The 25732-nt window shown below is 40.0% G+C and overlaps 1 protein-coding gene across 2 annotated transcripts; it reads right to left on the bottom strand.

Moving 5' to 3' along the window:
* On the bottom strand, positions 1 to 24294 carry LOC132822735 (CCN family member 3-like). 2 transcript variants are annotated; one of them, XM_060836019.1, is made up of 5 exons: positions 24068 to 24294; positions 23318 to 23534; positions 13678 to 13926; positions 6379 to 6593; positions 1 to 311 (listed from the first exon to the last, which is right to left on the bottom strand). In XM_060836019.1, the coding sequence occupies exons 1-5, from the start codon at positions 24125 to 24127 to the stop codon at positions 60 to 62; spliced, it is 993 nt and encodes a 330-aa protein (XP_060692002.1). In that variant the 5' UTR covers positions 24128 to 24294; the 3' UTR covers positions 1 to 59. The 2 variants fall into 2 exon arrangements, with proteins under 2 accessions (XP_060692002.1, XP_060692003.1); XM_060836020.1 differs by having other exon boundaries at positions 13678 to 13864.
* Positions 24295 to 25732: the final 1438 nt, after the last annotated feature.

Genomic DNA, 25732 nt, shown 5'->3' with positions numbered 1-25732 from the left:
GAAAATCTTGTATGGAAATAATCTGCTCTCAATGTTGAAGTAATTTAGTGAGTTACAATTTAGTTATAAGCATGGGAGCAGTTATAATGACAAACACAGGAAATAATGAACATCATTTGCTGTTTTACAATCCTCCCATGATTGCACCTGAAGTCCAGCAGCTCTGTTCTAGTTTTATGTGGAGTGCAGCAACGTCTGTCAGAGCATAAGCCACAGTATCTGGGTCTGTAAGCCTTAACACTTATACAATTGTTGTATTCAAATTGAATTGGATGAGATGCCCTTGTTGTTGGCCTGCAAATCTTCCTTCTCTGAAAGAAAGATATGTTGTATTATATAAACTGAATACAACAATAAGCAATGATGCAGCTAGAAAATATGTCTGAATTGTGATTTGTTACCAAATTATACTGTGCAAAATAAGTAATTTTTGCAATGGCAATAGAATAAAATGATCACTATAATTGACCTTATTCCTTCATCTTCATACATGACAGTACATTCTACAAAGCGAAGCATTGGGAAAGACAATCCAAAGCTTTACAAAAACAGTCCAACTGCTTTACAGATCTCGATTTTATGGTCAGCCACAAATGAAAGGCATTACAGAGTGATTCATTAGATTTACTGATTTTCTGGAGGTTTGCAATGGAATTTCCAGTTTCAATGTTATCAATCTAACTGCAGAGTATCTCTTGTAATGGCTTTATTTCCCTTTCTTATGGTACAGTCTCAATTGCCCCAAGAATCTATACTGGTCTGTACTTTTGTATCTTTCCTCTCGGCAACAGTAACTAAAGGCAGAGCATTAGTTTTCACATATACAATAACCATACCCAATCCTACTTCACCACTTCCTCTCTCAACATCTGCATTATTGTTTAATTATCACACTGGTGAGCAGTAATTGCCTCCAATTAAATATAATGAAGTCATGAACATTTAGTCATTATTCAAGCTCTGTTCCCTACCTAACATCTGCATTCCACTCCATGACAATAATCAGAGGATTTATAAGACCATAAGGCATAGGAGCAGAAGTTAGGCTATTTGGCCCATCGAGTCTCCTCTGCCATTCAATCATGGATGATAGCTTTTCTCAACCCCATTTTCCCATTTACTACCCGTAACCTTTGATATCCCCCCCCACCGGCAATCAAGAACTTACCTATCTTCTTTAAAATATACTCAATGACTTTGCTTCCACAACCTTCTGTGACAATGAATTCCACAGATTCACCACTCTCTGGCTAAACCAGTTTCTCCTTATCTCTGTTCTAAAGGTTCTTCCCTTTACTCTTTGGCTGTGCCCTCAGGTTTGCATTTCTCCTGTCAATGGAAACATCTTCTCAACTTCCACTCTGCCCAGGCCGGTCTGTATTCTGTAAGTTTCAATTAGATCCCCCCCTCATCCTTTTAAACTCCATCGAGTATAGTCCCAGAGTCATTAAACGTTCCTCATATGTTAAACCTTTCATTCCTGGGATCATTCTCGTGAACCTTTCTGGACCCACTCCAGGACTAAGACTCCCAAGTCCTTTTGCACTTAAGATTTCTGAATTTTCTCCCCATTTAGAAAATAGTCCATGCCTCTATTCTTCCTACCAAAGTGCATAAGCTCATATTTTCCCACATTGTATTTCATCTGCCACTTCTTTGCCCGTTCTCCTAACCTGTCTAAATCTTTCTGCAGTCTCTCTGCCTCCTCAATAGAGTTGTGGAGTCATAGAGATGTACAGCATAGAAACAGACCCTTCAGTCCAACTCATCCATGCCAACTAGATATCCTAAAATAATCTCATTCCATTTGCCAGTAATTGACCCTTATCCTTCTAAACCCTTCTTATTCTTACACCCATCCAGATGCCTTTTTAAATGTTGTCATTGTCCCAGTCTCTACCACTTCCTCTGGCAGCTCATTTCACCCTTTGCATGAAAAAGTTGCCCCTTAGGTCCCTTTTAAATCTTTCCCCTCTCATCCTAAACTAGTGTCTCTCGTTCTGGGCACCCTCACTATTGTCTATTTATCCTATCCATGTCCCTCATATAAGTTTCAATTAGATTCCCCCCTCATCCTTTTAAACTCCATCGAGTATAGTCCCAGAGTTGTTAAATGTTCCTCATATGTTAAACCTTTCATTCCTGGGATCATTCTCGTGAACCTTTCTGGACCCACTCCAGGGCCTAACCAATATTCTCCCAATAAAGGAAAGCATACCAATGCCTTCTTCACTGTCCAATCTATCTGCGACTCCATTTTCATGGAAGTATGAACCTGCACTCCATGGTCTCTTTGTTTAGCAACACTCCACAGGACCTCACCATTAAGTGTATAAGTCCTAAACTGATTTGCCTTTCCAAAATGCAGCACCTCACATTGATCGAAATTAAACCCCATCTGTGACTCCTCAGCCTATTGCCCCATTTGGTCAAACTCCCGTTGCACTCGAAGGTAACCTCCTTCACTGTCCACTACACCTCCAATTTTGTCCATTATACCTCCAATGTATAAAATGAAAAGTTGTGGTCCCAACACTGACCCTTGTGGAACATGACTAGTCACTGGCTTCCATCCTTTGTCCCCATTCTCTGCCTTCTGCCAGACAGCCAATCTTCTAACCATGCTAGTACCTTGCCTCTAACACCATGACCATCTAACTCACCAGTCTCCCGTGTGGCACCTTATCAAAGGCCTTCTGGAAGTCAAGATAGATAACATCCATTGGCTATCATTGGTCCAACCTGCTCATTACCTCCTCAAAGAATTCTTACAGATTTGTCAGGCATGACCTCGCCTTGACGAAACAATGCTGACTTTGCTCTAATTTACCATGTATTTCTAAGTATTCAGAGATTCCATCCTTCACAATGGATTCCAGGATCTTACCAATGACTGAGATCAGGCTAATCAGCCTATAATTTCCTGTCTTTTGCCTTGCTCCTTTCTTAAACAGGGGGTTACATTAGCAATTTTCCAGTCCTCCAGGACCCTCTCTGAATCTAGTGATACCTGAAAGATCACTACTAAAGCCTTCACTATCTCTTCAGCTATCTTCTTCAGAACTCTGGGGTGTAGCCTATCTATTCTAGGTGATTTATCCACTTTCAGAGCTTTTCACTTCTTCTAGCACCTTCTTCTTGGTGATGGCCACCATACTCATCTCTGCCCCCTCACTCTCTCGAATTTTTAGGATATTACTCATGCCTTCCACCATGAAGACAGACGCAAAGTACTTATTCAGTTCCTCAGCCATTTCTTTGTTCCTCATTACTCCTTCTCCAGCATCATTTTCCAGTGGCCCAATGTCCACTTTTGCCTCTTTTCTGCCCTTTATATATCTATTGAAACTCTTGCGTTCTTTCCTCGTATTACTGGCTGGCTTACCCTCATTTTTAATATTCTCTCTCCTTATTTCTTTCTTCGTTGTCCTCTGTTGGGCTTTGTAGGCTTCCCAGTCCTCTGGCATCTGTTTCTAACCTTATTTTCCTACTTAACCTTCAGGTTCTAATTGCATACCCACACTATTTCTAAGGCCATGTATTTCTATCTTGGTAACACTGCCTGACTTAGTGTCAGCATCAGCTTATCTGCTGCTGAAATCCTCATTCATCCCTTTGTTACCAATAGTAACAAATCAAATAAATGTCTGTAGGATCTCCTACATTCTACCCTCTGGAAACTTTATATCTTCTGAAACCTTATTCCCATCACCCCTAAACTCGCAGAGTTCCATTGGTTCCCAAATTAATAATGGTTCAATTTTTAAATTTTCATTCATGTTTTTAAATCCATCCATGGTCCTGCACCTCACAATCTTTATAATTCTTTTTCTAGTCCCATAACTGTCTGAGAAATCCACACTCAGCCAATGCCGACCTCTTCACTATCCCAGATTTTGGTGGTTGTGTCTTTAGCCACTTAGATCCTGGGCTCTGGAATGCCCTCCCTCACCCTCCCTGATTCCTTCTTTATCTTTCTTCCCTTAGGATGCTCCTTAAATCTTGCTTCTTTGACCAAGCTTTTGGGCATCTTGTCACCATACAGGGATCAGTGTCTAATTTTGCTTTTCATTGCTTTTTGAAGTGTGTTGGGCTGTTTTATTACTTCATAGATGTTATATTAAAAAATAATGTCTGTCACTGCAGGAACCTGCAATTATCAGAGATCCAAAACAACACATAGCCTCTACAGAGGATCTGCTACTCCTGCAATAAGACCAAGCAACAAAATAGGTCCTTAATTAATCAGACTGAAGAATCTTTACTGAGGCTTGCCAAGTCATAACTAGGGAGTGCACATCAGAATAATCAATTCAATATCAAATCAGGTGTAGAATGGGAAATAATAAAAAGGAGTAGAACATCAAATTGAGATAGACATAAAAGAGACAAAAGAAACCTTTTTTGAAGTTAATGATTAAAATATTAAAAACTAAACTTTGCACTTGTAAAAATTTATCCTCAGTTCATGAGATTATTTGTCATCAATTAAAATCTATCGTATCCCTAAAAATTCACTTGAACTTCAATTGATTTCTTTGGCATTTTAAGCATATCTATTATATAAATATCCCAATTCCGTGGCCTCCCATGTATTTCCATGTCAAGTTTCACAGCCAGATGCTGAACAGCATTGCTTCTGGTAGAGTAAAGCAACTCAGACAGCAAGTGCTTGATTTTAAGTTTAAGTGTCCAGTTTCCAAGCTCTGATAACCTCACCATTATTTTTGATGTAAAGTTCAGGCCATTGGCTTTAAGGTCTGCAATTGGAAACAGGGCTATCAAAGATGACTCAATGCTTTTCATGCTCACACAACTGAAGTGATATGCTGCATATCTGCAATACCAGTGTGTTGCCATGTATGTAGACCGTATATTCCAAAGACTGGGAGAATGTATCAATGAATATCCCTTCAACTGTATTCAAAAAGTAAGATATTAACCGTACCAATCTGCACTTGTGAAATTTGTAACACAGGATCCAAAATATTTATGATTCTTCAATTTGACAATATTTCTTGGATGATCCTGAGTGTGCCAGAATTTCTTATGAAAACTAATTTAGGATCATCAGTTGGACTTGTATTGTCGTGCTCTTCTGCATACTGGAAGCTACATATATTAATACACAGGGCTTTGGAAAGAACATGTAAACATAATTATAACTGTTCTCTCTCAGTAAAATAAGCCATTTGATCGTTCATTTTGCAGGATAATGTCCTTACCAATCAGAGTGAAGCCACCTGGTTTAAAATTTAAACAGAGCCTAACAGTTAACAGTTAATCGTCATTAATTGGTGTACTTTTCATAGCAAACCACTTGGAACCAATTAGCACTCTTCTCTCACATAGTATCAACTTTGATTATTCTTTTGAATTGGTATTCTTGCGAAGTGAAAAATGTATCACTTTGCAGAAGCACTCAAGTTTTAAACTACCAAATGACTATAAAGTATATTTTTCATTATTTTTAAAAGTGGATTTGGCTAGACTTAAATGGTCACCACAGATCATATTACTTTCAAGTTGGTTACAGCCTTAGAAACTTGAAACCATCATTACACATCCTTGGTGTAATTTCTCACCTTTTAATTGCATGGATCCTGTAGACATAGTGAGACAAAGCAAGCTTAGACTCACAACACTCATATCTGCAAAAATGCCAACAGCTTCATCTCACTTCGAAAGTGAACAATGGATTTGACCAAAGATAAAGAATTTTGATTTGTTCGACAAACTGACTCATTCATGTGACCAAAACGTTTCTTTGAAAAGCTTTATAGCTGTTTTTTTCTGGGCACTTGGCTTAGTCTGCTTTTAATATCGGACCTGAAAACAGCAAACAGCTCTCTGGACTGGTAGCTAAGCCACCTCTAGGCTAGGTTCCCCTTCTGGAAAATCTTTGTATTCACTTAAAAGAGGATGGTCTACAAACCGTAGACAAACCTTGTTACTTCAATCTGTTGTATCACCTCTAACTTTTAAAGGAAATTTGCAACATCCTGCCTTCAGCCATCTGGACATGCTTCAACTTTACACCTGAACGAAGAAACCCTCAATTGACTCAGATTCACAATAATTAATAGCTGCACTTTTGCTTTTAGTTTATTTCTAGTTATAAAGCTGTTTACCTTTGCTATTTCCTTTCAAGTGTGTTGTATGCAAGTGTTTGTGTATAATAATCTTCCTGATTTAGACTAAGACAGTTTGCTACAATTTTTAAAATTGTAACCTATTTAAAATTAATGTTCTTCTTGCAGAGAGAAGAGGACAATAAATAAGTCCCATCTGGTTCTCATCCCTTTCCATAGCAATATAACAATGAGCTTTATGAATAACATTGTTACTAAGTGGTTTTAAAAAAAAACTATTATTCACCATGTGAGCTTCATTTGCATAGTCATGTTGGCATGGTCTCACAATACAAAGCTGGCTTTGTGTCTCCAAAACACAATGGTCATTCTTGTTGGAAATTCGGGTAGACACTCCTATCCCACAGCTCCTGGAACAAGCACTCCACTCACTGCTTTGCTCTGGGCAGTTGTAAGGTACATTGGAAACATATCTTCCGTACAATACCTCCGATCTGTATGCTGAAGATAAAATAAGCAATAGTCTTATTTGTTTCAAAGTTAGTCATAAAAATGAACTGACAACTCATAAGTTTACATAGGCTGTCAAAAATAAGAATATTGCATATTTAGGTCTAATTCTTTATAAAGCAATTATGTTACCATTGTAGGAAATAAGTCAACAAATGCAGTTGGGAAATCTTAACATTAGGCATTCTTAAAATAATTCATTCATGGTTTGTGGTCATCATTTATTATCAGGTAATGTCACATGGCATTGGGGTGAGTTGGCAAGATGGATACAGAACTAGCTTAGTCATAGGAGACAGAGGGTAGCAGTGGAAGGATGCTTTTTGGAATGGAGGATTGTAACGAGTAGTGTTCCACAGGGATCAGTGCTGTTTGTGATCTGGTTAAATAATATGGAGAAAAACATGCATGGTCTAATTAGTAACGTTGTGGATAATACAAAGCTTGGTGGAGTTGCGGATAGTGAGGCGGATTGCCAGAGAATGTAGCAGAATATAGATCAGTTGGGGACATGGGCAGAAAAACAGCAGATGGTGTTTAATCGGACAAATGTAACATGATGCATTTTGGAAGGTCAAGTATAGGTGGAAATTATACAGCAATTGGCAGAATTCTTAGGAGTATTGATATGCAGAGGGATCTGGGTATGCAGGTCCACAGATCACGAAAGGTGGCAGCACAGGTAGATAAGGTAGTAACAAAGGCCTATGGCATGCTTACCTTCATTGGAAGATTGAGTATAATGATAGCCAAGTTATGCTCCTGCTTTATAGAACTTTAGTTAGGACACATTTGGAATATTGCTTACATTTCTGTTCACCACACTACCAGAAAGATGTGGATGCTTTGTTGAGGATACAGAAAAGGTTTACCAGGATGTTCCTGGTATGGGAGATTCTAGCTAAGAAGAAAGGTTAGACAGACTGGGTTTGTTTTCACTGGAACACATGAGGTGGAGGGGGAATCTGATACAAGTTTATATGATTGTGATTGACAATGAACAGAATGTGAAGTATGAGGCTTTTTTCCAAGGTGGAGGGATCAATTACTAGGTAAGACAGATTCAAGGTGTGGGAGGAGTTTAAAAGAGATTGCGAGGCAAGTTTTTCACACAAAGGGTGGTGAGTGCCTGGAATGCGCTGCCAGAGGAGGTGCTGGGGGCAGATACAATAGCAGCATTTAAAATACACCTTGACAAATACACAAATAGGATGTGAATAGAGGGATATGGATCCTGCTTTAGTATGGAAGGTCAAAATGTGACAGTACAAGCTTGAGGCCAAAGGACCTGTTCCTGCATTGTATTGTTCTTTGTTCTTCTTTGTATGCATCCCTAATTGCACATGGGAAGGCAACAGCACACTGCTTTTTTTGAACTACTGCATTGTAGTGAATGTTAGGGAGACGGTTCTGGGGCTTTAGCACAACAACGAAAAAGAAACAGTAAAATAAGACAAAGAACTGTGGATGCTCGAAATTTGAAACAAAAACAGATTTTGCTGGAAAAATTTGGTAGGTCTGGCAGCACTTAGAGAGAAAGCAGAGTTCACGTTTTGAGTCCAGTGACCCTGATATTTCCAAGTCAGCCTGCTGTATAACTCCGCGGGTGTGGGGAAGTGTGTGGTGGTGGGGTAAAATTCTTAGGCGGTAGGGTTCTCAAGCACTTACAGAGCATGAGAGTTTGGAAGGTGCTGTCGAAGGTGCATTTGATGAGTTGCTGTTATCAAGATGGGACGCAGTGAATGTTTGAGTAAAAAATGAGGTCTGCAGATGCTGGAGATCACAGCTGAAAATGTGTTGCTGGTCAAAGCACAGCAGGCCAGGCAGCATCTCAGGAATAGAGAATTCGACGTTTCGAGGGCTTATGCTCGAAACGTCGAATTCTCTATTCCTGAGATGCTGCCTGGCCTGCTGTGCTTTGACCAGCAACACATTTTCCGCAGTGAATGTTTAATGAGGTGATGGGGTGCTGATCAAGCAACTTACTCACTCCCGTAAAAAGTTTTATAAGTCACCAAACCACAGCACCTGTATTAATGACAGAAGTCATAGAAAATAAGCAAAATGTTAAGACAGTTCATCTCAGGTCAATTTCACTTCAGGAAAAGTCAACTAAGATGATGAATGTAGGAATACCCAGAAGCTGCTGCCAAAGAGACGACCATGCCAGGACTAGACTTGCCAAACCAGGCCGAGACAGTCCCTCTGGGACTGGAAGGCTCCTCTTCACTGGGCTCATGCCGGGAGAAGATGCCTTCATCCGAAGAAGTTAAAAAAGGTAAGATATTAAATGTAAACATTAAGAAAATGCAGAGAAAGAAAAAGAAAGTAAAAAATGATTGGAGTAGATGAGCACCAGGCTCCTGAGCTGAGCAGCCTGCAAGTCGTGTTGCTAAACCACTGTCATCATGTTCACAAGGAAAATTAGGAATAGGTAGCAAATGCTTGCCTTGCCATTGATGGCCAAACCCCATGAAGGGATAAAATCTTTCTTGTCTGTCCACTACTTTAGCCAGGAATTTTCAGGGATGGACTATCCTTCAAAAATCCATTGTGTCCAATTAGCTGAAACATTTTAAGATGTTCAAGTTACCCTGTGGTTAATTATAGATTCTAGCAATTTCCTGACAACAAATGTTATATTAAATAATCTATAATTCAATTGTTTCTCTCTAACACCATTCTCAGCTGATGGAGTGTCATGCTTTACGTTTGGCCATCCTAACTCACCCATTTATTCATCCCTCTTCACATACATTCACTGCTTTTCCCTCCCCTCACTCTGACTAATATTTCTCAATCACAGCAGCTCAAGACTCCAACTGCATCCTTATAAGTGCCACTTACCTTCTGCATATGTCCTTACAGCAGTTATGAAGAGCATTCTTGAATTCATAACTTGAAGACTATCAATTCATGTTATCATTTCTTACTGTAGCTGTTTTCTTAAACTTTAGAAATCAGTTTTTCTGCCTTCCTATTCACTGGCACAGTGGTTAGCACTGCTGCCTCACAGCACCTGAAGACCCGGGTTCAATTCCCGACTCAGGCGACTGACTGTGTGGAGTTTGCACGTTCTCCCCGTGTCTGCGTGGGTTTCCTCCGGGTGCTCCGGTTTCCTCCCACAGTCCAAAGATGTGCGGGTCAGGTGAATTGGCCATGCTAAATTGCCCGTAGTGTTAGGTAAGGGGTAATGTAGGGGTATGGGTGGGTTTCGCTTCGGCGGGTCGGTGTGGACTTGTTGGGCCGAAGGGCCTGTTTCCACACTGTAAGTCTAATCTAAAAGATAAAAAGCCCTAAATAGCTGAATAGCAGATTAGAAAAAAACGTTCTTCAAGTCTTTGCAAAAGCACATGTGTGATGAATAAAATTTGAGAAACGATCATCTGCATCTGGGCACATACTAAGTAAGATGCAAAGGTACACCACATGGAATTGGGCAAGTGAGTTGCTGAGAATATTGATGGAGGCAAGGGCAACAAAAAAGTATCTGCCTTTCCTAATACTATCACTTGCTTTCCTCACACAATCCTGAATGTAAACTGTGTGGCACTTCAGTACCGAACATTCTCAACAACATTGGGAACTATTAAACCCACAGAAACCCTTGTTGTTCTCCCTGTCTCAATGAGCCCTTCATTCTATCAACAGGAAGCTGAGATTGGCAGAGGAAGTGCCTCTTAAAGAACCACTGTCTCAAACCTCTCATACATCTACTCAGAGAGTGACATTTCACTTGGGATTGAGGAGTAGAAGTGGATGCACAGGATGATTTACATATAATGGTAATTAAATATTAGAATGGCTACAGCACAAAAGAAGGTCATCATGCCTGTCCCATCTTCCTGAAAGAATAATTCACTTGAGCCACTGCCCTACCTTCTCTACATAGCACTACACATTCTTTCTTTTCAGGTTATAATAAAATTCCTTTTTGAATACCTTGAATGAACCTGTTTGAACCAAATTCTCAGCCAGTGCATTCCTAATCCTAACTACTTGCTGTGTGAAAAATCTTTTCCTGATGTTGCCATTCCTTCTTTGCCAATTACCAATTATCTGTACCCTCTGTTCTCAATCCTTCCACCAATGTTTATCTCAATAAATGCTGTTGACACCCATTTACAAATATATTTTTCAAATTCCCTCACAATCTTCTTCTCCAAACTGAACAGCCTCTCCAGTCAATCTATGTAACCGAAGTTCCTCATCCTCATTTTCGTGAATCTTTCTGCAACTTCCCGAATGCCTTCACTTTTGTCCTGGGCATAATACTCCAACTGCAGCCAAACCAATTTTTTTTTACAAGTTTAACAAAAATTCCTGCTTTTGTGTTCAAAGTTCAATTGATAAAGTCCAGATGTTGTGTGCTTTACTAATCACTCTCTCCACCTTTAATGATTTATGTTCAAGATACATCGGGTACCTCTGCTTTTGCAAAGCTTTTAGAATTATACTTTTATTTTATATTGCCTCTGTTTTCTTAAAATGAACCATTTCATACTTCTCTACATTAAATTTCATTTGCCACTTCTCTGTCCTTTCCACCAGGCTACATCCTTTGAAATTAAATATTATCCACTTCGCAGTTCACAATACTTGCAAATTGCATCCTTTCTGCAAACTTTGAAGCTGTGTCCTGTTCACCAAATTCCAGAGCATTAATACATATAGCAAAAAGAGCAACGGCCCTAAAACCGACCCATTTTGGAACTCCACTATGATCCTTCCTCTAGCTCAATAAACAACCATTAATTAACCACTTCTGGTTATCTATCATACAGCAAATTTCATACCTATGTTGCTACTGTTCCTTTTATTCAGGGCCTCTAACTTTGCTCACAAGTCTGTAATGTGCATTTTATCAAATGCTTTTTCAGGAGACACTTGAAAGAGCAGCTCAAGGCCTCATTTTGCAGAGGCCAAGCCAGGTCCCAGGTGAAGACGATCAAGTTGCAAACTCCAAAGGATCACCCTACTGAAGAGTACTCCTTGACCTGAATTAGGAGTTGTCAACAGTATAGGAGGGCCTGCCAAGAGTCATGGGAGCATTTCCAAGACAGTTCAGCAATTCCATTCCAGCACGGAGAGCAATCTGCTGTCGGACTTAGCATATATGGTTACCTCTGGGGATGCTACTGATAGGGTTTGTAAACACAAGTCTGTAACACCAACTTCAAAAGCTTTGATTAATTATCAAGACTTCTGTTTTACAAGCTATTTGGTATCCATTGGTTTCAACACATGGATTTGATTTCCCAAAAGTACTGCTAATTTCTCATTTCCATGTATCTGATCATTGCCTGTCCATCTCCAGCAATGGCTTCTTTTCCTGCCCTTGAATCATTGCCTCAAATCCTCAAGGAATTTGCCCTCTGTGCTCTCATCTTCCATATTAACATGCTGCTTCAAGGTGAAATCACCTGCCTACTTATTTATTTCTGTAACTTGGTCCTGCCTTACATTCCCATTCCCCAACCCGAATTCTTCCTCTAAAACATTGTGTTTCTCAATGCATTAACTCCCTCCTTGCTTGCTTGGAGACTGAATACTCCAATTTTTTTCTTTAAATCACTATACCTCAGCATTTGCTCTTCCAATTTCTCCTTTAAAAACATTAACTAAGTGTTAGTGCACACTTCCAAATACCTCCTCCTTGACTTCAATCCTGATTTTTATCTACATGTGAAACTGCCCACATTGTTTGTTTCTTTTTGGGCTAAGAAGTGAAGGTTGTTTTTATAGTGTTTGTACTATATGGAGGGGTCATCTATTAAATATTGAATAACCAAAGAAGCAGCTAACATTTTCATTGTAAGTATACATGGGCTTTTGCCTTTCCAGCCACATTGTTAAATTACCCAGACTATTACAGATAATTCAGTCAACCGACACAGTGAGGATAAATGCCTGTCATCCAAGAGTATCCGTTTTGCTGAGACCATCACTTTTTTTTTCACTTATTTGTGATTTGTAACTGTGAGCTGAAGTTAAGAATTAGAATTTTAAATTTTGAACAGCAGCTTTTTGTGAAAAAAAAGAACAAGCAAACTGATGTGTGTATATGGGAACTGGCCTGGAAAGATAATTTCAGGTTAATTATTGTTCTAAGAGCACTGCAATACCAGGATGTGTTATATTCAAAGACTGGCAGTATGTTGGATGTTGCACTGATTAATCAGAGAGGGCTGATAAATCAATGAAAAAGTTACAAAAGGAAAGATAAACCAATCATTGAATTGGTTTTGTCTGGGTGTTTTGGGAAAAAGGCTGTGAGTGGAAGCTGCTGGATTGGGAAGCTGTTTTTGAGTTTTACTATCTCTCTAGTTTTATATTCAGTTAAAGAATTATTGAATGTTCTGTAAAAAGAATTTCAGTTTATAAGAAATAAGTCAATTTTCCTTGAAGCATACTGGTGGCTGTTTACACTAAGTAGTCACATTGAAATTCAAGCAAAATACAATCTCATGTGCCTAAATTAAAGGCTTGGTACTCATAGTTAAGATGGTTGTCAAACTGGCCAGTTACAGCTCTTAATTGTTTTCTTTTAAAGTTATCCTTTGTGTCTGTTTGATTGTAACCCCCACTCACACACATAGACAAAGTAGATTAAATCATAGACATTAAGTAGATTACTTTGTTGTTTAGCTTTGCCATGTCAAAGTCACATTACAAATAATAAATTGGTAATTTCTGTATAAGTTATATGTATCTGCAATCTGTTCTTCTTAAAGTCAGTGTAGGAATAATGGTGCAATTTTGAGGGCCAATGAACACCTTAATTTCATTACGTTGTGAATCCAATGATAGTGAGGCCGATTTAATTTGATGGACTGTCCCTGTGTCATAACAAGCTAATGATTTAATGTTATAGAGATGTTTATGTGACATACCGAACTAGCTAAATTTAGCTTGCTGCACTAATGAGTACTAAGCAGCATCAAGTACATCAAGAATACCTATACTGATCATTTGATCTGCCAACCAAATCAATCTGTATAACTAGCTTCCACTGTTCCTAATAATTGGTGCAAAATCCAAAGACATTTGTTGCCAAAGAATCCCAAATAATTACCTGCCAAAGCATTGCCAAAGATACCATTGTCTTGTTTCTCACATATCCAACGAGGACAGCATTCTCCTGGGATTTCAACACGTTTTGGGTAAAGGCAGTCTGGACCCTGCAGACGAACGTCTTCACTACAGCGTGGGATGCAACCAATTCCTCCATCCGAGCACCAACAGTGATATTTACAGCTGGGCTGGAATACATCACCATCCTTATAGATCACCCCATTGAATTCACATGTTCCAGCTTCAAGTGCTAGACACAATTTAAAAATGCTCGTAATTCAAATCATATTTATACAGTTTATACATAATATAGTTAATATATTAAAAAATGCAATAACATATAGTCCATGTCATTTCATTAATTTAAATTATAATAACTGCAAGGAATTTGTGGTAACCAATGATGTTCACAACACTTAAACTTGTCAACAAAACTTGAAGAGATGTTTAGATTGGGAAGTCAAAACAGTGCTCCCAACTGAAAACCACCAAGTTGTGTGACGAATACAAACACTGAGTAGCTTATCATCCAGATTGCCAAATACTCAATAGACCATAGTGCAAGGCAAGAGGCTAAAACAGTCATTGAATGCCAGAATTTTTGATCAATTGTCAAACCATACACTGAAAGTGAAATAAATGGATTGCAAATGAAAGAAAATGATTCTGGAAAAAGTTGAATGAAAACATTTTATGGAAATTGGATTTGAATGCCTTGGAGGTTGTTTGTTATGTCATTAACTTTTAATTTACACTCAATGAGCAAACACATGTCTTGTATTCGGAGTTTGGTGAGGATCTCATGAGTACCTAATGCAGTGCATTCCAGCAGACCTCTCGATGAAGTACAATTAACATGCATCCTCTGGAGGAACAGGCCAACTCAGACAGTAACTTCTTTAACATGTTTGCTGGAAATTTAATCTTTTAAAATGCTGGGCACTGATAGCGTCAAAAATTTTTTTTACTGCAGAAATCAAGGCTCTCCTATGTCTTGCCATTTGTTTACAAAATTTGGACTGAAATTTGCAACACAAGAGGCTGTTGGTATTCCCAAGGTATCTCAGAGTAAATAAACACCCGCACATGTGCAATGAAATGCAAAAATCTGGAAGTTGGTGTCTGATTTTCCCTGCTTCTCCAGAAGATTCATATAATGTTGCCTTTCCAACAAATAGCAGTAAAATAATATAAGGGACATCTGTAGTATTTACTAAGCAGACTTTAATTAAGTATGGTTACAGAAGAATGCATGGCTTCTTTATCAAAGTTCACATTTTTTAACAATCTGCTAAGTAATTATGAACAAAACTTTTATAGTGTTGAAATTTTATTTTGAGAAGTGTGGAATCTTATTCCTTTAAATCCTAATTAATTTTGGAGATTTTAGAGGACTAGACAAGCTTAACAGTTCAGTTTACTTCTTCTGTCTTTTTATCTCTCTCGCAATCCTATCTTTCTCACTCTTTCTTTGGATTATTTTACATTAATCAAATATTCTAACCTATATGTCCTGGTTTAAACTCAAAGTCCAACATCATCAATTTACAAGTTGGTGATTTTGAATGAATTAAAATTGGGCACTGTATGTCAGAGTCAGGATCTTTTAATTTGTTTGGCTGAGAAGATGCTTTGGATGCCTTGTTTACAGGTCCCACATCTCCTGTAGAGGGCACTATGAGCTTTGTCGCGATGACTGTAAATTGCTGCTCAAAAGTACGCAAAGATTCTCTGGCCAGCTGTAAGCTTTCTAAATGAAGCAAATCATTTGTCTTCCATTGACCACAAAACCCAAGCCATACCAACACCAAAATCCTTATTTATCACTTGAATGCCTGTAGATTTGGGTGGAGAAGTACACACAGATAATTCAACATTGTGCATAATCATAATGCTTTTGTACCACACAGATATAGTTTGCATTTTGATAGCACTTTTCAGTATTCTTGGGAATTTCAACCTACTTACCAAGCATGGGTGATTGTCCCTTAGATTACCATTGTCATTCTCTCATCCCCCCTTCTTTCTTAGATTACCATTGTCATTCTCTCATCCTCCCTCCTTCTTCAAAGATGCTCCTTTAAACGTACCTCTTTGACAAATACTTCGGATATTTGATTGATAAACAAACAAGTGCCATGGGATGTTTCACTATCTTAAAGACACAAGGTAAATCCAAGAAATTGAGGGTTTGGTTAAGAAAAAGAAGGAAGCATATGTCAGGTTATAAACAGGATAGATCGAGTGAATCCTGAGAAGAATATAAAGGCAGTAGGATTATACTTAAGAGGGAAATCAGGAGGGCAAAAAGGGGTCATAAGATAGCTTTGGCAAATAAGGTTAAGGAGAATCCAAAGGATGTTTACAAATACATTAAGGACAAAAGGGTAACTAGGGAGAGCAAAGGGCTCCTCAAAGATCAGCAAGGTGGCCTATGGGTGGAGCCGCAGGAGATGGAGGGATATTAATTGGGTATTTTGCATTAGAGTTTACTGTGGAAAAGGACATGGAGGATACAGAATGTAGGGAAATAGATGGTGACATCTTGAAAAATGTCCATATTACAGAGGAAGAAGTGCTGGATGTCTTGAAACACAAAAAAGTGGATAAATTCCCAGGACCAGATCAGGTGTACCCTGGAACTCTATCAGAAGCTAGGGAAGTGATTGCTGGGCCCATTGCTGAGATATTAATATCATTGATAGTCACAGGTGAGGTGCCAGAAGACTGGAGGTTGGCCAATGTGGGGCCACTGTTTAAGAAGGGCAGTAAGGACAAGCCAGGGAACTTTAAACCAGTGAGTCTGACGTCTGTGGTGTTGGAGGGAATTCTGAGAGACAGGTTGTTGGATGGAATCCTGAGAGACAGAATGACATGTATTTGGAAAGGCAAGGATTGATTAGTGTTAGTCAACATGGCTTTGTGTGTGGGAAATTATGTCTAATAAACTTACTGAGTTTTTTGAAGAAGTAACAAAGAGAATTCACGACAGCAGAGCGGTGGACATAATCTATATGAACTTCAGTAAGGCATTCAACTAGGTTCCCCATGGGAGACTGGTTAGCAAGGTTAGATCTCATGGAGAACTAGCCATTTGGATACAGAACTAGCTCAAATGTTGAGACAGAGGGTGGTGATGGAGGGTTGTTTTTCAGATTGGAGACTTGTGACCAGTGAAATACCACAAGGATTGGTGCTGGGTCCACTACTTTTTGTCATTTATATAAATTATTTGGATAAGAGATACAGTTAGTAAATTTGCAGATGACACCAAAATTGGAGGTGTAGTGAACAGCAAATAAGATTACCTCAGATTGCAATGGGATCTTGGTCAGATGGGTCAATGGGCTGAGAAGTGGCAGATGGAGTTTAATTTAAATAAATGCAAGGTGCTGCATTTTGGGAAAGCAAATCTTAGCAGGACTTGTACACATAATGGTAAAGTTTTAGGGAATGTTGCTGAACAAAGAGACCTTGAAGTGCAGGTTCATAGCTCCTTTAAAATAGATTCGTAGGTAGATAAGATAGTGAAGAAAGCGTTTGGTATGCTTTCCTTTATTGGTCATATTGAGTACAGGAGTTGGGGGGTCATGTTGCGGCTGTACAGGGCATTGGTTAGGTGATGTTTTGAATATTGCATGCAATTCTAGCCTCCTTCCTATCAGAAAGACGTGAAACTTGAAACGGTTCAGAAAAGGTTTACAAGGATGTTTCCAGGGTTGGAGGATTTGAGGTATAGGGAGAGGCTGAGTGGGTTGTGGCTGTTTTCCCTGGACCGTCGGAGGCTGAGGGGTGACCTTATAGAGATTCATAAAATCATGAGGGGCATGAATAGGATAAATAGACAATGTCTTTTTCCTGAGGTTGGGGAGTCCAGAACAAGAGGGCATAGGTTTAGGGTGAGAGGGGAAAGATATAAAAGGGACCTAAGGGGCAACTTTTTCACACAGAAGGTGGTGTGTGCATGGAATGAGCTGCCAGAGGATGTGGTGGACGCTGGTAAAATTGCAACATTTAAAAGGCATCTGGGTGGGTATATGAATAGGAAGGGTTTGCAGGGATATGGACAGGCTGGTAGGTGGAACTAGATTGGACTGGGATATCTGTCGGCGTGGGCGAGTTGGAACAAAGGGTCTGTTTCCATGTTGTACGTTTCTATGACTCTATTACTCTAAGTTGCTTTTGTAAAGTGTTGTCAGGTGTTGATGTATTTGATTAAAAATTGTAGCAAATAAATTAGTAATGTTCTGTTGATATTTTGAACTATGTTGCTGTGTATTAGAGAACACAAAAGCATTGTGTTGGACTACTGTGAAGAAGCCAGCTAAAAGAAGTTTACTGACAATGAAACAACAAACAATTCCTCTTAAATTTATGAATAAAAGTTGTAGTATTCCAATATTCATGGTGATAATGGAAATTCCAGATGAAATACCAATACGGACAAAAAAATAATAGACTTTGGCATGTGGTCTGCTGCTTCAAAAGTAAACACCAAGATTCTTTGAGAATACAGATCACAATAATTTAATTAGGTATGCTTCTAAATGAAATAAAAGACTGATGAAAATTAATCACTAGAGAGAGTCTGGAGGCTGATGTTGGACAATGCAAAATCTAGCATTGGATTAAATTGCATATGAACTCATAAATGTTTATGTTCAGCTGAGTCAGACAGGAGATACAGTGAAGGTTGTGGTGGATTAAGTCACAAAACAGAACATATGATGATAATCCAAAATTAGACAAATACACAAAGAGTTGCAATCTAGTTTATGGGTGGCACAGTGGCTCAGTGGTTAACAGTGCTGCCTCACGGTCCCAGGTTCGATTCCAGCCTCGGACAACTATCCATATGGAGTTTACATGTTCTCCCTGTGTCTGCATGGGTTTCCTCCAGGTGCTCTGGTTTCCTCCCACAGTCCAAAGATGTGCAGGTTAAGTGAATTGGCCATGCGAAATTGCCCATAGTGTTAGGTGCATTAGTCAGAGGGAAATGGGACTGGATGGGTTAGTCATCGGAGGGTTGGTGTGGACTAGTCGGGCCAAAGGGCCTGTTTCCACACTGTAGGGAATATAATCTAATCTAAAAAAAAGTTCATTTTTAGGATGTGAAAGGGGACTGGTCACAGTTTGAGATCTGCCCATATTTGTTTCTGTTGGAGCAGCTGCCACCTCACTTTGACCGTATATTTTTCTGCTGATGGCTGCACAACAGAACAGCCTTGCAGAGTTCCAAACATGCACACAATGCCAACTAGCCTCCAGCGCCTAAAAGCAATTTGTCTCTCTTAAAGGAAAGCTGCATTAAATAAAAGATGCTGCTGCTGGTTGGCACAATTGCAACTGGAGGGAAAGGAAATCAAACACTGGTGAAGAGACAGAGTTCATATAAGCATCACCAAAGGCCTTAGTCCTGGAGGAGTTATTTTCACAGGGAGCCAAAAGACCCTCAATGCTGCCCTATGAAGAAATATGAGTAAGTGATTACAGAGGTCAATGCAAAACATCTGGCATTGAGAATGTGGCAACAATGCCAGAGCAAGCTCAATGAGTTAATGTGAATTGTCAAGATAAATTAATATATTTTCTCATAGCGTCTCCTACGTGCCATTGTATCAATCTCTCATTCTGCTCAATGTATCACAGCACCCAGTCGCCCATCAACAGTCTCTCCAACTCAGGATCGAAACTTGACAATAGTTACTATAACTTATAAACCTTTCAATGGTATCAGCCTCATCTATATCTCACTGCTTCCAAATCCCTACAGCTTTCTAACAATTACCTCAATCACTGATATTCTTCCCTCACTCTTTCAGGACAAGATGGCATCAAATGCAAGGGAGCAGACAAGGAACAAACGGTAGCCAAGCATGTCTTCATCCCTTGAGTTTCACACATGTGGAGCAGTAGTTGTGCTGATCCAATTGTAACTACTGATTGGACCTAAGTCAGGCTGTTTGCAACATTGTGTCACATTTAACCTCATAGATGAGATTGTAATCACATATCCATGTCATCACAAAAGCTATAATTTTGTATCTAACATTGCCCAACTACTCTCTGTCCCACTTCACCTATTCATAAAACCTCCATTGGATTTTCAACACTCGACTATTCCAATGCACTAGTGCAGGCTGATCTCCTATATATTACCCTCTGTCAGTGGTATCTGAGTATAACTGACTTTGAAGGTTGTGGGTCCAAGAACCACTGGAGGACTTGAGCAGAAACATCAAGGCTGTTACAGGAACAAGGGAGTGCTGTAAGGGTAGAAGTGCTGTGCCATTTCCTGATAAGACAGCAAAACTAAGACCCATTCTGGCCTCTTAGTTGGACATGAAATATCCACGGCATTATTTTGAAAAGATATCTCAAGAGTCTTGTCCATATTTATCCTTAAATCAAATATCCCAAAAGCAGATTATCTGGTCCTTAACACATTAGGATGGTATCGTGGCTCAGTGGTTAGCACTGCTGCCTCACAGTGCCTGGGACCTGGATTCGATTCCTGCCCTGGGCGACTGTCTGTGTGGAGTTTACACATTCTCCCTGTGTCTGTGTGGGTTTCCTCCCACAATCCAAAAATGTGCAGGTCAGGTGAATTGGCCGTGCTAAATTGCCCATAGTGTTAGGTGCTTTAGTTGGGGCAAATATAGGGTAGGGAAATGGGTCTGGGTGGGTTACTCTTTGAAGGGTCAATGTGGAGTGCCAAATGGCCTGTTTCCATACTGTAGGGAATCTAATTACTCATTGGCTGCCAGAGTTCCTACATAACAACAGTGACTACACTCAAAAGTGTTTCATGGACTTTGAGACACCCATTAGTCTTGAGCCTCTCTCTCTCTCTCTCTCTCTCTCTCTCTATTTTATGCAAGGATTTCTTTCTTTATATTCTATAAACTTAAGGTCATCCAACAATTTGCTGCCCTTTTTCTGACCAGTGTGAAAAGCCCAAAAGCATTCAGAATGGTGCTATGTTGTTGTTTTATGCATCACCTCCACTCCTATCTCACTCACATTCTCCTATAATGGCATGATTTTTCAGCAGCAGCTGGTACGACCACAGACCTCTCATTCCCCTCATTCCAACCCTCTGTAATGATTTTATGCTTTTGGATGTACAGGAGTTGCTGCCTGGCTAATCACAGCATCCCCAGGAGGACTAACAACTGCACTAAACATGAGTTGACCTTTGCTTACATTACATCCACCAGCTCAGATGGAAGAATTACATGAGAGGCTAGTACAGAGCTTGGATATAAACTTGTTGAGTCAGTGGTTACAAGTTGGCTGAAGCCAGGTGGCTAATGGAGGGCCCTCTGCCATCTCCTTGGAGGGCAAGGGAGCAGATGAACTCTGTTGCATAGAACTCAGATAAAGACCATGATGGAGTGGCATACAGAGGAAAATGGATGAGCACACAAAGTAATCATGATTTGGAGATGCTGGTGTTGGACTGGAGTATACAAAGTTAAAAATCACACAACACCAGGTTATAATCCAACAAGTTTAATTGGAAGCACTAGCTTTTGGTGCACCGCTCCTTCATCAGGTGATTGTAAAGGACACATTGTAAGGCACAGAATTTATAGCAAAAATTTACAGTGTGGCAGAACTGAAATTATACATTGAAAAATACCTTGATTTTCTGTTGAGTCTGTCACCTGTTCAAATACCATGATAGTTTCACTTCTTTCATGTATAAATCACAAAAACCTTTTTTAAAAGTTGCATTCTCAGGTTAGCTGTAACAATTGGTGTTAGCTAGACAATATGTTGAAGGTGTTAGCCCCCTGTTTTCTCTGTCTATGCACCCAGACAGACATACACACAGACGGACACAAAGACCCACATGCACACATATATTTTGTGGGGTGAATTTGTACTTGCAGAGTTACATTGTACTTTGCTCAAAAACTGCATGAATTCATGTAAAACTCTGTTATCTCACTTTTTAGATTAGAATCAATCTAAACATCATGGCATAGACAGAGAACACAAGGGGCTAACACCTTCAACATATTGTCTAGCTAACACCAATTGTTTCTGCTAACCTGAGAATGCAACTTTTAAAAAAAAGCTTTTGTGATTTATACATGAAAGAAGTGAAACTATCATGGTTTTCGAACAGATGACAGACTCAACAGACAATCAAGGTATTTTTCCATGTATAATTTCAATTACATCACACGGTAAATGTTTGCTATAAATTCTGTGCCTTACAATTGTGTCCTCCACATTCACCTGATGAAGGAGCGGTGCTCCGAACGTTAGTGTGCTTCCAATTAAACCTGTTGGACTATAACCTGGTGTTGTGTGATTTTTAACTTTGTACACACAAAGTAAGATGCTCAAGAAGTGCCCGATTTCACTATAGGACAAAGCATCACATGCAGCTTGAAGCCCATCCTTTCCAGTGTGAATGTGATAGCCAATCCTCTAACCACTTGTGGAGACAGCTGTGATACAGCATTTAGAGACCATTGTATCCATTGCTGCACAGGCAGAAGCCATTCAGAGTCACAGTGTTGCACTATAGGTCACAAAACCCAAGTGTGTTGCCTAGAGGCTTATCGACAAGGCCTGGATCTCATAGGCTCAATAGCAGTGAATGCTGAGATGTTCACCGGCACTGAGGGCTGTAACAGAGTCCTAACCTCCAGGGAGCCAAGTTATGCTAAATTTAGGAAGTTGTAGCTTAGAAGATATATGACCATCACCTGTCAGTGTACAAATGTGGGCTGACTGGCCTATATATGCATTGATGTATTTAGGGCAATATGGTAGCTATGCCTGCCAAGTCCCCTGCACACCTACCCAGATCCCACTCCTCACTAAATGTAACTGGATGCATAGCTCCACTCCATTTCCAACAGGAAAATCCCCTTCCTTTGAGAAATGCCCCAGTTTGTGCTCGAAACCTGCAGAATTGGCTCAAACCTCTTTGGTATGGGATGTTCCCCACTGTAAAGCACTCTGTCAATGTTTCTGGGAGCTGCCCTGTCATAGTTCTCTGCTATTTTCCTGAGCCATCAACTCCAACCCCACCTCCACACAGTCCTGACCCATTATTTCAATGCCTATTCTCCCTAAATAGGCACTCTATACCTCACCACTGAGCAGTAAAACAAAGTGAACTGAACCTCTTCACTGACTGCCTTTCCCATTCCAACCCATCCATCAGCTGCCTGCCCCTCCACCCATAATATTGGATTACTGAATCAGTCAGAGAGAGTTGGCCAGTTTCTGATCTTCCATTGCCAGGAATGCCCTCTTGGAGCTGTTTTGATTCAAAGAAACTGACCTCCTCCAAGAAACTAATCACTTGTAGCCCAAATCATTTTAATGGATGATTTAAAAAGGCTAAACTGTGTTTGATAGTGGATCTTAAACAGCTAATACCACCATGAAAACATCTGACCCAAACAAAAATGTCACAGGCTTTTGAAACGTTTTAGCATGAAAATCTTAACATGGTATTCTTGCTTTAACACCTAGCTGTTGTAAGAAACAGTGGACAAGGTAATGCAATGACCACAGAATTCTGGTTGGCTGAAAGCCTTCTTATAAAATCTTGTGGTTCTTTCCAATGTATGCACAATTAAGGATGGCCATTCATTGATAAATAAACTTACAGGTACATATCCCTCTGGTCCCAGAGAGGCTGATGCTCTGATCACAGAACAGATGCTGATGAGGATCACACACGTCCACCCCTGTGCAATATTCTCCCAACTGCTTGGCACAAACCCGGCAGCAACCACAAGCATCCACAACAAGAGGGACTCCTGGGGCACAGAGGGGTAGAGTCGGGGGACAGTGGCAGGGGTAGGGGCAGAGCTGGGCACCAACCTGCAAGAGAAGATGGCAGCCATCAAAATGTTATCGGTGTGGAGGCAGGTGGCTTGGTCATTGAAAGGAGCAGAGCTGTGGGGGAAAACAACTGGAGCCAATGTTAGTTGCACTTTGGGAGGTGAGTAAACTACCATTATGGTATGCTTAATCTCAAAGTGAGAGTTGGGAGAATGGGGGGCAACTTATTCCCTCCACAATCCCGGAAATTGTGTTGCTCGTGAATAATTATGAATGATGATGTAAATCACGAGCAAAAAGAAAATAAACATTTGAAATTAAAACCAATTCAGTAAACCACAGAGAAATATCTGCTGCATGAGAAGTCACTTACAATATTATTGTAAAAATGCATTACAGTGGATCTCCCCCCAGCCCAGAAAAAAATACAAACTTTTGGCATCTACTCGAAGTTAACCTTTTGCATTTCCTTCACTGTTGAAATGGGACAATAGTCTAACTCACATCGTCTAATAATGTACCTGCTTATGTGTGTCCAAACATGCAAAGTAGGAGCACAAAGTTTCTCTCACCTTAGACGCAATGCACAGGACATAAAATGTTACTGTGCTATCGACCCAAAGATTCCTCATGGTGGTTCTGACTGTACGGCGCAGAAATGTGGAGATTGCTGCAAAGCTGCTGGTTTTAAACTTTGCAGACTCTGGCGAGTTGGGGCGCCGCGGTATTTATAGGCAGCAGTGACGTTCTTCGCAGACTGGACGGCAAACAGAGACAACTCGGGAACACCACCAACTTTGTCCTAATTCCGGATGCCTTCTGACATTTTGACATCCGCCAACATAAGGTCCAGTTAGTTATTGAATAACAGTTAAAGAGCCAAACAGAAAGTGACGTTGTTATCCTACACCTCCGGGTCTCCTGGCTGTTGAAAAACACAGCGTTTTGACTGGCTATCACTTACAAATTGTACTTAACTGCAAACCGATTGCTAAGCCTTCCCCAGAATGAATTACATTTGCTGAATAGAACCACAGCAACGATGATTGTCTACGTTGTTTGACCATTAACAGAAGAACAATTCTGCAAGCATCCCCGTCTATACAGGATATGCATCTTAAAACAACATGTAGGAGAAAATTACAGCAAATGCTGGAATCTGTATTGGAAACAACCAATGCTGAAGATCACAACAGCATCCGTGGAGAGAGTGCAAGCTAATGCTTTGAGTTTGGATGACTCTTCATCAGAGCAGCATTGGTTGTTGTCTCTAAATACAATAGTTCAGTCACAAATCCAATTTCACCAAAACTAAATGAGATATCTAAGATTCAGGTGTCCCAGATCTACACCCTGCAGTATGCACACTCGCAGTATGCTGGTAGACACCCTATGTCACACCCCACTGCCACCTGGACCAGGATAAGACACCAAAGAGTGGCATCAACCACAGTGACCCTCCCATGGGGCTTATTAAACCTTGACGTGTGACTTGAAAGAGCTAACCAGCGTGCACGGATCAGCGTCCAGAGGAGATGGCATCAGTCTTGGTACAGATCGGACAAAAGCTCAAAGAAGAAGCAGCAGGCCAGCAAGCCTAAAGCAGTTAAAGGTCAAAGGGAGACTGTGATTGTGCTACTGAAATTATGGTATTCAAGGTTGGTGATAATGGCAGCAATCTCTGAATTCACAACTGGTAACTTTATGCCTCCCAAAATCCTAGAAAGTTGTTGGAAGTGTTGGGTTGCAAGCAGTTGTGATGTAAATTGTCTATCTACATTTAAGATGAAAGTGAGTTGGGGTCAAAAATGGTTAATCAACATTTCTACTTGAATATTAGCCTAATGTGTTCCACTTTGCCACAGCAAAGAGTACAGGGGAAAGCATTGTTGAGATCAATTTATCCCTACAAGTCAATGAATATCCAGCAGAAGTTTACTGCGGTCCATAGAAAGAACAGCTATCACAGTTCAATGCAAGAGGGAAATGATCTCCAGTAGAAGAAATCCCTCAACCATCTATTGATTTCAAAAGGTTCATCCTGGCAATGAACAGAAGGAACTAATCATCAGTGCATCCCTTACAACTGGTAGTAGATTTAGGTAACTCGACAAAAAAATAACAGAAGTGCCTGAGGGTGACCACTTGACTTTACTACTTAGTAGAATGGGATAATGTGAAACTATTAGAAGTTAGAAACAAATGTGGACTGCTTGCTTTACAGACAGTAATTCTAT

Source organism: Hemiscyllium ocellatum, chromosome 15 (assembly GCF_020745735.1).
Source record: "Hemiscyllium ocellatum isolate sHemOce1 chromosome 15, sHemOce1.pat.X.cur, whole genome shotgun sequence".
Lineage (NCBI taxonomy): Eukaryota > Metazoa > Chordata > Chondrichthyes > Orectolobiformes > Hemiscylliidae > Hemiscyllium > Hemiscyllium ocellatum.
This window is presented reverse-complemented; position numbering and strand designations above follow the sequence as displayed.

Bases quoted from the DNA above. Each gene is read 5' to 3' on its own strand.
- LOC132822735 (XM_060836019.1), bottom strand. From the start codon at position 24,127: ATGAGGAATCTTTGGGTCGATAGCACAGTAACATTTTATGTCCTGTGC. The intron at 13,927-23,317 runs GTAAGTTTATTT...AATTGTGTCTAG, and splicing joins GACCAGAGGGATATGTACCT to CACTTGAAGCTGGAACATGT. The intron at 312-6,378 runs GTGAATAATAGT...TCTTTCTTTCAG, and splicing joins ATGCAAATGAAGCTCACATG to AGAAGGAAGATTTGCAGGCC.